This window comes from Schistocerca nitens, chromosome 2 (assembly GCF_023898315.1).
Source record: "Schistocerca nitens isolate TAMUIC-IGC-003100 chromosome 2, iqSchNite1.1, whole genome shotgun sequence".
In the NCBI taxonomy this organism is placed as follows: Eukaryota; Metazoa; Arthropoda; class Insecta; order Orthoptera; family Acrididae; genus Schistocerca; species Schistocerca nitens.
Window position 1 is genome coordinate 314,729,994 of NC_064615.1, and position 15,172 is coordinate 314,745,165.

At 43.2% G+C, this 15,172-nt stretch overlaps 1 protein-coding gene across 1 annotated transcript in view; it reads right to left on the bottom strand.

The window, feature by feature from the left end:
* The window catches only part of LOC126236083 (ATP-binding cassette sub-family C member 4-like), a 251,908-nt gene that overhangs the window by 40,182 nt on the left and 196,554 nt on the right, over positions 1–15,172 (bottom strand). Inside the window, exons 19-20 of the mRNA XM_049945146.1 lie at positions 7,083–7,206; positions 4,919–5,092 (exon numbers count right to left, since the gene is read on the bottom strand). Coding sequence (XP_049801103.1) covers positions 4,919–5,092; positions 7,083–7,206 — 298 coding nt within the window. The remainder of the gene's footprint in view (positions 1–4,918; positions 5,093–7,082; positions 7,207–15,172) is intronic.

Consider the following 15,172-nt stretch of genomic DNA (forward strand, 5'->3'; position numbering starts at 1 on the left):
TCAGCTTGGTACGTACTAAATTTTACTATTGTTAATTGTTCAGAATCATTTAATTCAAGTTCAAAGTTAAATCTCTTATCTCTAAATTGCGTAGATTCAAGTAGCTTTTGAAATGATTGTTGAGGCAGCCCAAGACTAACCGCATTTTACTGAATTTCTGTGTGCTTCAGGAACAAAGCTCACTATTAATTTCAGTCACTAAATTAACTTTCAATTTTCCGGGTTTATTAATTCTTTTGCTAAATTAAGTCAGAGTGTAGCGAAATTTATTACTTCTGACAAACTTTCAGTTTTCACACTACACGTGTCAACCTTCAGTTGCCACGTTTCTAGTGCTAATTATATGTGTAATAACCTTTCTTTTTCTGTTACTATAGTAATTGTCCATAGGACTGGCGACCGTAATTTCCCCCAAATCTCAAATATCTAATTACCGCTAGTTAATTGTTAACGTAATGGCCGCACATTTACTTTCTTTATTAACTTTACCCCTTTTCAAAAGTAATTTCCACCAGTTTCGTTTGCATTTTTCCTTTCATTTAGATGTAACCCTTTCCTCCCTCTTTACCGACAGATTAACTTCGGTGACGATTGCTTTTCCCAAATTTCCATTAGGTACACGTGGTTTAATTTTTCGCTGTCATTAAGGTCGATAAGTGAGGAGGAGGTTTTCAATAGCAACACGTCTCACTTTCTTTTTGCTTGACCGATGGAACACTTCAGAGTGAAAAAACGTGACTTCAATTAGTAGTAACGTAAAGACCATCTGTGCCTGGGTTTGTTAGAATGTGTGTGCAGATATCAAAAAGAAAAAATGCGGGCACAGCGCAGAAAGCGAAGACGGATGTGTAATTTGGACTGGCCAGGCAGAGGTCACTTGCACTTTGCAGTCGTGCTTTGGGGGTGCTGTGGACTCCCAAGACGAAAGGGACTGATGACAACGGTCGAGCACTAAAAAATATTGTTATATAGACTCTAGGGTGCGGTATCTGCAGTTAAGTACGAACTTATGGGTTTGGTCAAGCATTGAAGCATCTTATATGAACATGTCTGAAAAGCTTTGTTAATTATCATTTGTTGTGAGTTGAGAACTTGTTTAAATACAGACGAATTACGGAAACCGTATTCTGTGATTTCGTAGCGAGCTGTTTAAATCTGGAAGCTCTCTCATAACCCTTCTGCGGTCGGAAACAAAATCAGCGATCATATACGTGGCACTGCGTAGCAGGACCGCAACATCAAGAGAAAACAAGACGGTGACCGGGAAAGACGGTAACTGTTGTTGCGGAGAACGACTAAAGACTTGGCATCTCGCAATGTATCAGTTGCTCTGAAATCAACCCACAACAATAAAAACACTTCAATTCCTGATAAAGCCTCGTGTTGTTCAAACCAGTATTTGACTTGCGGCCAATTTTAGTTGGTGTTCTTTGAACTGCTGCTTGATTTTACTGACGTTCCGATTTTACTCTTTGGGGTATGCACCTGGATTGTAATGGTGGCTCCAGATTCAAGCCGTAGTCGCTTTTCTTTTTTAATTAGTTCATCTCCCTAGAACTTCAGTCTGGTGCACTTTGGGAGAAGGCCATGCATTTACGTCTTTCATCACCTGTCAGCTGAATTAGGACCCATCTTTCACATTCTTCGTGACAATATGAAGGTCTTTGATAGAAGAAACGAAGGACTAATTTGCACATCAGTAAATATGCGATCCATAGGTTGTACTGAAGTCGACACATTTTGCGTCCGAAGTTCCTCAACGCTGGCATCGTAACTAATACTGTCCTTCACAGATATACGCCTGTTTTTAAATGCAGTCAATGGCTATGTGTCTAATGGTAAATCATAATCGGCGAAAGAGGATACTGGAAAGAGGAAACGTAATGTCAAGATAAACAGATTTCGCCCCACGTCAGAATTACATTAGTTGTTTAAGAAAAGAGCACTCGCTTCTTTAAATTTTCCCATAACTGAAAGACAACAAGAAAGCTATTTCTCAGTCGTGTTACCATTTTAGTTGTGGGCATAGAGTGTCTGTTGAGAAAAACTTAGTAGAAATAAATCGCTATTCGGACCAGTTTTCCAGGATAAAATCTTCTGATGCCTTTAAACACACACAGACCGCAGTCTCATAGCAGTGGAGATGGCACAAAGTGTCATTTTAAAGCTTTAGAGCAGCCCTTTCTGACATACCCACAGATCTTAGACATACACAGTTCTTTGTTAAAAATAGCATCTGTTAGCCGTTGGGTCCTTGAGGAACCCCATCCAGAATACACAATGTCAATATTCTAACAGCCTCAGGTAATCATACGACCTTTTTTAATCTGTACATAGACTTCGTAACAATTTCTTGTTTTAGACTCTAGGGCTTACGAAATTTTGTGTGGTAAACTTTTCCTTACCTTGAAACTGTTGTAGTATTCTTTTTAGGAAACTATAGTATCACATCCTGTTTATGCTTAATTTCAAACAACAGAATTGCAATATTTAACGTCACGTGCGTGGAGAGGTTACCTGAGATGAAATGCGACTTCGAATCGGAAAAGGATGGCTTTGGATATCGGAGTTGTATTTTCGATTTAACTACCATTGCTTTTGCCTTAAGAGATCTAAGAAATCCTCGGCAAATCTATATATAGATTTGAATCATAGTCCTCCCGAATGGAATATCGATGTTATGTTTAACTGTTGTTCAATGTAGCGTAATAGTGCGGGCTCTTGCTGTTCTAACTCCTGACAATAAACATGCAGTTCGGGTGTCAGCCAATGAGTATACCCAATTCTCGAACGGCCCTTGTGCATGTACAGGTGACAATTATTGAAACATATGAAAAAAAGAACGTAAATTAGTTACAAACTACCGCGTACACACAATTTATTCAACATGTAAACGCCACTACAGATATTCAGATGTAGGTTATGGCATGTTCAATATGCCTGCCATCAATGACGATGATGTGGCTCCGACGAATAGCGAAATTCTGGAGTATCCGCTGAAGCGTCGGAACATCGATGTTGTCGATGACCATCTGAATGGCTGTTTCCAGCTCAGCAATGGTTTTCGGGTTATCTTTAAAATAGCTCCACAAAAAAAGTCTAATGTTTTCAGATCCGGAGAATACGGCTGCCAATCGAGGCTCATGCCAGTGGCCTGTGGCTACCCCAGAGCCAGAATGCAGTCCTCAAAGTGCTCCTCCAGGACATCACACCCACTCCTGTTCGATGTGGTCGAGCTCTGTCTTGCATGAACCACATCTTGTCGAAATCAAGGTCACTTTGGATAATGGGGATGAAATCATCTTCCAAAACCTTCACGTACCGTTCGGTAGTCATCGTGCCCTCAAGGAATATAGCACTGATTATTGGACATTGCGTACCACACAGTCGATCGTTTAGGGTGAAGAGACTTCTCGATCGCGAAATGCGGATTCTCAGTCCCCCATATGCGCCGATTTTGCTTACGGATGAATCAACCCAAATGAAAGTGGGCTTCGTTGCTAAACCAAACCACGCATGCGACACTAATTCCCATCATGCCCTGCGGCTAACCGTGCAGCATAAACGTCCTAACGCAAACCGTCCAGAAGTTATGACGATTTTATTTCATATAGTTTAATAATTGTCACCCTATAACTGTCAGAGGGCGAAATTACACGCTATACAGTGTGTGACTCCTAAGAGAGAGTTGTCAGGCGCATTTTCTCCAGTGTTTTAGTAGACCTCTACAGTTTCATTTTTGCATTGTGTACACTGGAATCAGCCCAAACAAACACTGCTCATGACGTGTTTCATGTGAAGCCCAGTGTCGACGGAAAGCGTCTGTTTGTTCCTGCGTTACGAAGAAAACGTTTTTTAAAGCGGAAATGAATAGAGCTGTCCTAGATTAGTATTGTGTGATATTTGTTCTATTGTTATGTTTTAACAGGGGCCGTAAAACACGAAGAATAAACATCAATGCAGCAGCGACTTAGCAGCACTGCATGCTTAGCAGTAGCAGTCACCTGGGCCAGGGCAGTGCTGTCGCTGCTGGTGTACTGGTTATTCTTCGAGTTTTACGGCCCCCGTTAAAACATAACGATCAAACAAATATCACAAAAGGCTAAACTGCAACCGTTCTATCGAATGGCCACGTAATATTCCGCTTTAAAAGTAATTTTGTTTGTAACGTGGGAAAAAACGACGCTTTCCGTCGACACGGGGTGCTGCATGAAAGACGTGATGAGCACTATTTGTTTGGGCTGATTCCAGCTGGACAATGCGAAAACGAAATTGCAAATATCTGCTGAAACACCAGCGAAAATGCTCATACTGCTATACTACTATTAGTATATACACCCAGTATTCTTTCTTCCTTTCTCTTACGCCATAGTCCCACAGCGATCGTAGGGTCGGCGTGGTTACAACGGATTTGGCAATGTTAGTTGTAGGGATGGCCGGATGCCCTTCTTGCCGCCACCATGTACCCCCCAGGACGGAATCAGTGCACCCCAACTGTCTGCGTCTAGTGTAAATCGTGAAATAGCGCGCACGTGTTTCAAATGTCTGCGCCGCGTGTAACTGAGGTGCAACGTGGGGAACCAGCCCGGTATTCACCTAGCGGGATGTGGAAAACCGCCTAAAAACCACATCCAGGCTGGCCGGCACACCGGCCCTCGTCGTTAATCCGCCGGGCGGATTCCATCCGGGGCCGGCACGCCTACCCGAGTCCAGGAAGCAGCGCGTTAGCGCTCTCGGCTACCCCGGCAGGTCGATATACACCCAGTATATGTGAACATAAAGATCGTATCTACATGTAAGTTTTGTAACGAATCTTAGATCGGAGAAAAACTCGAGGTTTCCTGTAGATGTGGTTTTGTGCATGAGTTGCGCATTGCGGGTTTACAGCTTGCATCGTGGAAGCTGGCAGCGAACTCACCTTCCTCCGACTCGAGGGCGGGCTCTGGCGGCAGGCGCGTGTACTCCAGCACTCGCTCTATGGAGGTGGCCTGGCTGACCATCTCGTTGAGCTGCAGCACGCCGTACTGCAGCATGCCCGTCAGCAGCAGGGACTGCGACACCGCCAGACCCACGTTAGACCCGGCCACGGAATCTACAAACGGAACGCAAGTTCACATCTACCTCCTTTCTGTTATAATACAGTGTGATAAAATCTACTGCTTCCGTGACACTGACCATCTGTAACTAACTAGCTCACCGTTCAAGATATTAGTAACTTCGTTCAAAGAGAATACTGTGATTTTTGAGTAGTTGTGGTGGAGAACTGCGGACATGATTTTCTACTGCTGACTTAATTCAAGACAGTGAAGTAGTATGTACGTGCTAGTTGGCTGTGTGGACCATGGTATTTCAGCATTCACAGCAATCAAATATTCCACTTTCTACAGTATCTTTATTAAGAATATGTTGTCGACACTTCCGTCTTATAAGCTGACAACAGCCCTGTTCACAGGTGTGCGCGCATTTGTTCTTGGTTCGGGGAACTATCAGGCGCCTCGATTGGCTCACGAAATCATCGTATAGAAAACGGTAGGAATTTTTTGAAACAACGCGTGAATCGTGACAATCAACGTCTCTGCAATTTGGCAGCTGTACGGGCTACCATCTATGAGGGGCTTCAGCTGTGTGAGGCGAACCTAAAAAGCTCGTGATGAAAGATAGAGACGTTGTTACACCGTGTTAGCGTGATAACTGATTATTTGTCCAGTGTACCTAAATTATAATATCTACCTAGTAACGTCCAGAATCAATTTTCCCCTCTGCAGAGGCATGTGCGTTGATAGGCACTTCGTGGCAGATTAAAACTGTGCCGGATCGTGACTCAAACTCTTCGTCTTTGCCTTTCGCTGGTAAGCGCTCTTTCAGCTGAGCTACCCAAGGACAACTCACGACTCGTCCTCACAGTCTTACAACCGCCAGTGCCTCATCTCCTACCTTCCAATCTTTACACAAGTTATTCTGCAAAACTTGCGGGACTAGCAAATCTAGACGAAAGAACATTGCGGAGACATGGCTTAGCTAGAGCCTGGGAGATTTGCTGTGAGGACGGGTAGTGTTCTCGTTTAGCTCAATTGGTACAGCACTTGCCAGCGAAAGGCAAAGGTCCCCAGTTCGATTCTCGGTCCGGAAGTTTCGTACCTAGTAACATGTTTGGTCATTCATCCGTCTTCCCTACGAAAGCAAACCTGCTCTGCATCCCAACTGGGAAAAATAGTTTATCTCGGACCAAACTGCTACGTTCTTAATGAATGCCGATTTCAGTTTTCACTCACTCTTCGAAAACGGAGCACATTAGTTTCATTAATGAAGTGACTGCGTTACGCACCGCAAAATAGGTTAACATTCCATGTGAGACCACTGGAAAAATTGTGGCTAGCAGGAGAGCTGTTTAAGGAGGCCATTAAGTACTTCCCTCCTGTAAACAGCCCCTGCTCTAATGGCTCCTGCCATTTCTTCTTGACTTTCTACTTCCGACAATGCTTCTCCGTAACAGAATGCAGAATGTGTGACATACATGAGTTTCCTCCGACGACAACAGTTAACACACCACCCACAGTGATCGCATTTGTTGCCAATTTATCTCGGAAACATGCAAAAATCTTGTACAGCGGTACTGCTGATTTTGCGATTAAAAAAATAGACTGGAAAAACTAAATTTCCAAATTCCTGATTAGATAATTGTGAGTAATATGAACGATAATTTCAGACATACGAGACTTTCGAATAGCTTATCGATACAAAACATCGTACGATTTCTAACTTCGCGCGATTTCTAACTCAGTCACTATTCCCAACTACAGTTTGATATGGTGCGTTTCAGTAGCATGTTCCCATCTCGAGGACCCCTTATGTTATTACTTTTTACTGTGAAGTACGTTTCTTTTAAATAAAATATTTCTGCTGGCTGTACCAGGCGGGTCGGATAGTGAAATGTCGCCTCTAAGCAGAATAATTCTGTACAATTCTTTGCTGCCTGTGGTTTGTACGCTTTACACACAATGCGACAAACTTAACACTTGCTGACAAAGCTACAATAAAATCGCGTACAGATTTTCGGAGGTTTGCTGCTAGCCGTTACTTACCAGAATTAATGACAAGAAAACTGAACGTGACGAGAGTGACGTAAACGACGCTGAGTAAATCCAGCCACAGCCCCAGTGCAGTTCCAGAGCACACGTACAGGAACCAGGCTGACGTGTGTCTGTCCTGGAAGAAATACCAGAAAATTATGTGAAATCTCTGAAAACTAATCAAAAAACATGTACAGTTTTCTGGTGGAAATTAATAAGAAACGGGTTAGTAGTCTTTTCAGAAAAAGCTCTAGACTCGTGGGCACAAAACACGATGCTGGACTATTACATTTCAAGTATTTTGTGTTTGCCACCAGCTGTACAAATTCACGAACAATTTTAACTAATTTGTACAGCTGATGGTAAACACTGAACTCTCTCAATTCCTGACACGTGTATCGAGTCAACTGCAACTGTTACTATAACTTTTGTTGCACCGTAAGGGCAGTTAATCTTCCACACAATTCAAGGAAAAAGAAAGGGTATACATTATTACTACTTTGTTATGAAACATTTATTAACAAAGTTACATATTTTTCGAATTAGCCTTTTTCTGCAGATAGTAAAACTCCTGTACGGGAATGAATGTTTTCTGCAGTGTGAAATCCTGTTTTCTCTGTTCGTTCTTGAGATCCAGAACGAAGTAGATAGCACATCTCCAGGTGTTGCCCTGTTTCTCGACTACCATAAGACCGATAATAGATCTATAGAAATGAGCTGGCTGACAGGGTCTGCTACGAGTCTGTTCGCTGACGACGTACTTGCGCACAGGAGGGCAACAACATTAAGACCGACCTGCATGTGATTGACGCCTGCTTCAGTTATTGACATCTGACTAAACACAGTAGCACAAGACGCAAGGGAACGACACACTTCGAAGAAATTATCCAAATGGGACGGAAATCTGTGATTTACATGTACAGGTAAACAAAGGACTACAATTTTAGGAAAAAATATTGATTCAAGAGGAAGAGCTTCACAGATTGAGAAAGCCAATAACGCGTTTGTCGACCTCTGACCCTCAAGCAAGCAGTTATTCAGCTTGGTATTGGTTGATAAGAGTTGTTAGCTGCCTCTCCTGAGGGTATAGTGCCAAATTTAGTCCAATTGGCGCGTTACATCGTCAAAATCCTGAGCTGGTTAAAGGGCCCTGCCCATAATCTGAACGTTCTCAACTGGGGAGAGATCCAGCGACCTTGCTGGTCAAGGTAGGATGAGGCAAGCACAGAGACAAGCAATACAAACTCTACGTGGGCGGGCTTTATCTTGCTGAAATTTATGCCCGGATGGCTTGTCATGAAGGGCAACAAAACGAGGCGTAGAACACCGTCGACGTACCACAGTGCTAGAGAAGGGTGCCGCGGCTGACAAAGAGGTCCCGCTATGAACAGAAAAGGCATCCCAGAGCATCACTCCTGTTTGTCGGGCTGTATGGGGGACGACACTCGTGTTGGTATTCCACCGCTGTCCGAGGCGCCTCCAGACTCGTCTTCGCTGGTCGTCGGGGCTCAATCCGAAGGGGCAATCGTCACTGAAGTCAATTCTGCTCGAGTCAATGAGATTACAGTCTGGCACTGGATCTGACTGTCCCTAACCCTGTGGCCTGCAAATCAGGAGCCATGCTCTGAGGTGTGATTTCGTACGAGGACCCCTTTGGCTGTCATTCGTGGCACACTTAGAGCAAAGCGGTACGTCGACGATATTCTCTGTCCAGTTTCGTTGCCCTTCATAGCGAACCATCCTAGGCTTACATATTAGCAAGATAATTCCCGCAAGCACACGGCGAGTGTTTCTACTGCTTGTATTCGTGCTTGCCAAACCCTGCCTTTGACAGCGAGGCTGCTGGCTCTCTCCTCAGCTGAGAACATTTGGACCATTATGGGCAGGGTCCTCCAACCATCTCTGGATTTTCGCGACAAGTAAACAACACCTACAGCCGTCCTCATGATTTTATTTTATTTTGTCGCTACCAGTTTCAACGCTTCAGTGCGTCATCTTCAAGCTTTTTTTTTTTTTTTGCGATACAGGTTGATATGATCCCCATGCATACCACATGCATTACTGGACGCGCAAATCATGTGTCAGAACTCCAACCATCAACTGCCAACTCAGTTGATGGTTGGAGAGTCCAAATTATCCGCGCGTCCAGTAATGCTGGCAACAGATGTGGTATGCATGGGGGATCATATCAACCTGTGTCGATTCAAAAACAGCCTGAAGATGACGCACTGAAGCGTTGAAACTGGTAGCGACAAAATAAAATACAATCAGGACGGCTGTAGGTATTTTTGTTTACTTGTCACGAAATTAAACCTCCGTCTGCCCAGAGACGACCTGCTAAAAGGATGGACAAAAAAAAAATCATCTCTGGATTTTGACGATCTAAAGCGCCAGCTGGACAGAATTTGAACAATATCCCTCAGTAAGTCATCCAACAACTATCAAAGCCAGTTTAACTGCTTGCATAAGGGCCAGAGGTGGACCGATGTGTTACTGACTTGCTGAATTTGTGGATCTCTTTCTCTTAAATTATGCAATTTTTCTGAAATTATAGTCATTTGTTCGTCTGTACATGTTCATCACATTACCTGTTTCCGTCGTGTTCTGCTAATTGCTTCCCGTGTCTCTCTCTTCATTTTCTTGGAGTGTGCATAAAACATGATGCAATGCGCGTAAATAGACGGAAAGATTGGATGATGTTTGACTGCGCGAATAGCGATCAGTTATTGCCATGAGCTACATACTCAAAGAACCTGTTTCTGTTCCGACCGATGAATAAATGTAGCCGCAGCCAAAGCACGTGATAATTTACTTTTATTGGAAGCACCGCAAGGAATTTTACTTCACAGACTAAAGAATTCTGTAACAATCTTCCTTCGACTAGTTCTTTAGCATTCTCATCAAGGTGGAGTGATGGAATACAGAAAATAGGAGGACTAGAACAATTATTTGCAGGTTTAGTCACCGCGAAAGTAGCCCAGAAATACGCAACGAAGCACAGTGGCAGATGTAACAACCAGGACGTTGTCCATTGCAGAGGATCTTCGTCAGAAAATATCGGTAGCCCACATTTGAAAACTAATGGAAGGACAATATTACAGCCTCCGTCCTACATCTCGTGTAGTAATGATAAAACTAATAATAATTGAACAATTGGAAATTCTGGCTCATACGATAGGATACGGATGTGTGTGTGTGTGTGTGTGTGTGTGTGTGTGTGTGTGACGGTGGTTGGAAATGGGGGGCGCGCGCACGTGTGCGCGTGTGCGGACCGTCTACCTGCAGACTCTGAGACGGTCCCGAAATGCCCATTCTTTTCTCCTTTGTCCTGCAGGTAGCCATGACAAAAGTGCCAGACCATCAACGCTAAGAAATGCCGGCAGATCTGTGTTCAGGAAAGTGGTTATTCCACACGGCCGCATTCTCCTGGTGTAAGCACAGGGAACTGCGACAGACGAAGTGACCAGAGGAGGAATGATAAACTAGTATGAAAACGTTTTTATCGATGGATGGGGCAGGTGTACCTGCAGCCTTAATTGCTTTGTATGTGGAAGTCTACACAGATGAAAATATCCGTGGGTATATTAGCAAATATCTGCAGCAACCATTACTTTGTGGTTGAGAGTTAAAGGACAGTGTCGGTATTTCTCTAAATTACATGACGTGGTAGTCGATATTTATTACTGCATTAAAGGAGCGTGCTGGATTCTTAGAATCTCACAAAGTACAATTTCAGCGAAATTCTGCTTCCATCGTTAACTTCGTGCTACAATCGCCTAGAAGGATCCTCCTACTGTCCTGTTGCCGAAACCCTAACTTTCGTGCCGTCTGCGAAGTACATTCACGAAGACATCTATGGCCACTAATTACCTATCATGTACAGTTTCTGATATGGCTGCTGTGCTCACACAATTAACGCTATGTGGTGGCTGGGTGAACACTTTGATGTTCTTGGGGGTTAAAATATTGACACTGGATCAGTAAAATTAAAGATGCGCTCGAAATTAACAGTGAGAGAAAGTAAATGAAAATTTATCATCTATAAAGCTTAGGTTGCTTTTTTATGGTGCAGAAAAATCTTTGTGGTGAGCCCGTGTGTAAAAAAAAAATGTATTCCCACACTAGAAATTTATTTTTGATTTTATAAGAGCAGGAATTTCAACTAAATAATGTAACTGCTTTTTTTTAATGTCAAGCCATAAAAGCGGGGTGTACTGAATTCAGAAGACTAAAATACTTCAGGCCTAGTTTAACAATTACGCAAGATATTCGGATTGCCGAACTGGCTAAAGTTGGTCAGCAGTATCAATAACCATCGATGCGGTTAGCATTTTGTTTATCCACGCAGACTTAGACATCGATAATACAGATTATCAATAAACGTTAATTTTTATGTTTTCATTTTTATCGATCATGCACGTAAATATTTCAGCAATTGGTTTCCGATGCATTACGTCTTCGGAGGCATTATATGGGAGCGAAACTGAAGTTTAAGCAGGGTAGGTAAATGAAAATTGAACTAATGACCTCGATTATTCTTTTAAAATTTTTCACTCCCTACCCATGATGGATGGGGCGATCATAGACCACAGCCCTTTCGGCCAAAACTCACGTAGCTGTAAAGTAACTTTATTTCCACTGTGGAAAATTTTGGAGGCCATTTCCAGTTTCGGCATTTGCCTGACAACGAGGAGAAGCCTCCCAGAAACGTTAACTGGAACTAAAGGGTGCGAGTAGTTTAATTTGTTGGGGCAATACTGTCACTGATGTGGCAAAACACTATGATCACTGCCCCAGCGGACTGTATGCCCCTTGATGGCGTTGCAGGTACATGGCGCGGTAATTGAAATGCTCATGTACTACCGTAGCAAAGACGAATGGGAAGTCTGTCTAGAGATGCCGATGAAACGATGAAAGTGCTATCAGCGTGTTGTTGTTGTTGTTGTTGTTGTTGTTGTTGTCCTCAGTCCTGAGACTGGTTTGATGCAGCTCTCCATGCTACTCTATCCTGTGCAAGCTTCTTCATCTCCCAGTACCTACTGCAACCTACATCCTTCTGAATCTGCTTAGTGTATTCATCTCTTGGTCTCCCTCTACGATTTTTACCCTCCACGCTGCCCTCCAATGCTAAATTTGTGATCCCTTGATGCCTCAAAACATGTCCTACCAACCGATCCCTTCTTCTAGTCAAGTTGTGCCACAAACTTCTCTTCTCCCCAATCCTATTCAATACCTCCTCATTAGTTACGTGATCTACCCACCTTATCTTCAGCATTCTTCTGTAGCACCACATTTCGAAATCTATTCTCTTCTTGTCCAAACTGGTCCATGTTTCACTTCCATACATGGCTACACTCCATACAAATACTTTCAGAAACGACTTCCTGACACTTAAATCTATACCCGACGTTAACAAATTTCTCTTCTTCAGAAACGCTTTCCTTGCCATTGCCAGTCTACATTTTATATCCTCTCTACCATCATCAGTTATTTTGCTCCCCAAATACCAAAACTCCTTTACTACTTTAAGTGTCTCATTTCCTAATCTAATTCCCCCAGCATCTCCCGATTTAATTCGACTACATTCCATTATCCTCGTTTTGCTTTTGTTGATGTTCATCTTATATCCTCCTTTCAAGACACTGTCCATTCCGTTCAACTGCTCTTCCAAGTCCTTTGCTGTCTCTGACAGAATTACAATGTCATCGGCGAACCTCAAAGTTTTTACTACTTCTCCATGAATTTTAATACCTACTCCGAATTTTTCTTTTGTTTCCTTTACTGCTTCCTCAATATACAGGTTGAATAACATCGGGGAGAGGCTACAACCCTGTCTTACTCCTTTCCCAACCACTGCTTCCCTTTCATGCCCCTCGACTCTTATAACTGCCATCTGGTTTCTGTACAAATTGTAAATAGCCTTTCGCTCCTTGTATTTTACCCCTGCCACCTTCAGAATTTGAAAGAGTATTCCAGTTAACGTTGTCAAAAGCTTTCTCAAAGTCTACAAATGCTAGAAACGTAGGTTTGCCTTTTCTTAATCTTTCTTCTAAGATAAGTCGTAAGGTTAATATTGCCTCACGTGTTCCAACATTTCTACGGAATCCAAATTGATCTTCCCCGAGGTCCGCTTCTACCAGTTTTTCCATTCGTCTGTAAAGAATTCGCGTTAGTATTTTGCAGCTGTGACTTATTAAACTGATAGTTCGGTAATTTTCGCATCTGTCAACACCTGCTTTCTTTGGGATTGGAATTATTATATTCTTCTTGAAGTCTGCGGGTATTTCGCCTGTCTCATACATCTTGCTCACCAGATGGTAGAGTTTTGTCATGACTGGCTCTCCCAAGGCCATCAGTAGTATCAGCGTGCCAATACAATAAAATCTTCTCTTTTTTGCTGCATAAGATCGCAGAGTAAGCGCGATGTTTCTGAAAACTATTGTCTCTTTCCATCTTCGTCAGAAAAAATATCCGGTAAGAAACCATCGAAGGTTTCATTGCAAAGTGCAGATTGTTATGGCCTGGCCCTGGGAACGATCATGTCGGAAACATGGGGGGGGGGGGGGGGGTCGTTGTTCGCTTGTAACTGGGGGAGAACAACTGTTGGGAGAATCCGAGGGCAGTTGCTGAAGGATGGTGAAACCACGAGTAACTGACAGGGGATTGGACATCAACTCATCACACAACGTGGGAGGTTGGAGGATTACCCTCTCTGTGAAGCAGGATCGGTGGCGAAATGTGGCATACGACGGCAGAGTGTACTGCTGGGGCAGGCGTAAGTTGTACGGAGGACACTGATGTAACTGGGGCTCTGCAGTAGACAACCCCTGTGTGTTCCCATGTTAACCCAACGATATCGTTAGTTATGACTGCAATGGGCATCGAGACTTGACTGTGGACCAATGCAAATATATCGTCTGATTAGATGAATCACGTTCCTTCCTCCCTCAATAACCAAGCGAAAGGTTGTTCGAAACTTATTGCCCCACTGGTGCAGTCAGAATTACACTATGGATATCATTCAGCTGTATTTTCGTGGGACCTGCAGTAGCAACACAAGGCCAGATAATATCTGTGTATTACTTTAACACTGTTGCGGATTACATGCATTCTCCAACGGCGACGGCATCTTCCAGCAGGATAACTGTTGGTGTAATAAAGTCAGACTCTTGCTACAGTGGTTTGAGGAGTATCTTTGAGAATTCAGATTGATGTTCGTCACCAAATTCGACTGATTCCTGTCCGATGGAACACATCGGAGATGCTACCGGCAGCAGCTCCTAGTCGAGAAGCAGCTGGCCCGTAACTTACGGAAACCTACGGAGGACTCGTCGAATCCGTGTCACAAAGAATCGCTGCTATACTGCTTTGCTAAGGTGGAACAGCACGCCGTTAAGCAGGTGGTGGTAATGTTTTATCTGAGTGTACAGGGTGTGTGACTATTACAGATATAAACAAAAGGAGTCAGTAGAGAACAATGACTCGTACAAAAGTAGTAATTAACCCAGGTCCTGAAATCAATGGTTTCTCCGTTTTGACGTATTACGACTGAGTAGAACAACACACAGTCCTCGAGGATCGAGACTACAAACTAGCACAAATACATTACAACAAGTGTCCCACAAGGCCACTGCTCATGTGAAGGCAGCCTTCGGCATACATGCTCATTGACAACCATCCACGTTCAAAAATCCCAGGCGTGTTCTGAAAGCATTACCAATCATCTATAAATTCGTTCTCTGAGTTCATCGACACTAAAAATATGACTGCAATACACCAAAGCTTTTAAATATCACCACACCAAAAAATTAAACAAGCTCAAGTCAGAGGACCTGGGAGACGACGGTATTAGCGAAACACGACAGATAACCTTATCGAAGATTGTTGCTTGTATTCCCGAACAGCAACATGAACATCTCTTGGTGCACCATGATGCAGGAATGACTTTCATTTCCTTTCACCACTAGCATCATCCAAATAGGCTATTACCTGTTGCAGGAGATGAAGGAACAATCGTACGAGGTGCATTCAAGTTCTAAGACCTCCGACTTTTTTCTCCAGACTGGAAAGAGATAGAAACATGCGCATTGTTTTAAAATGAG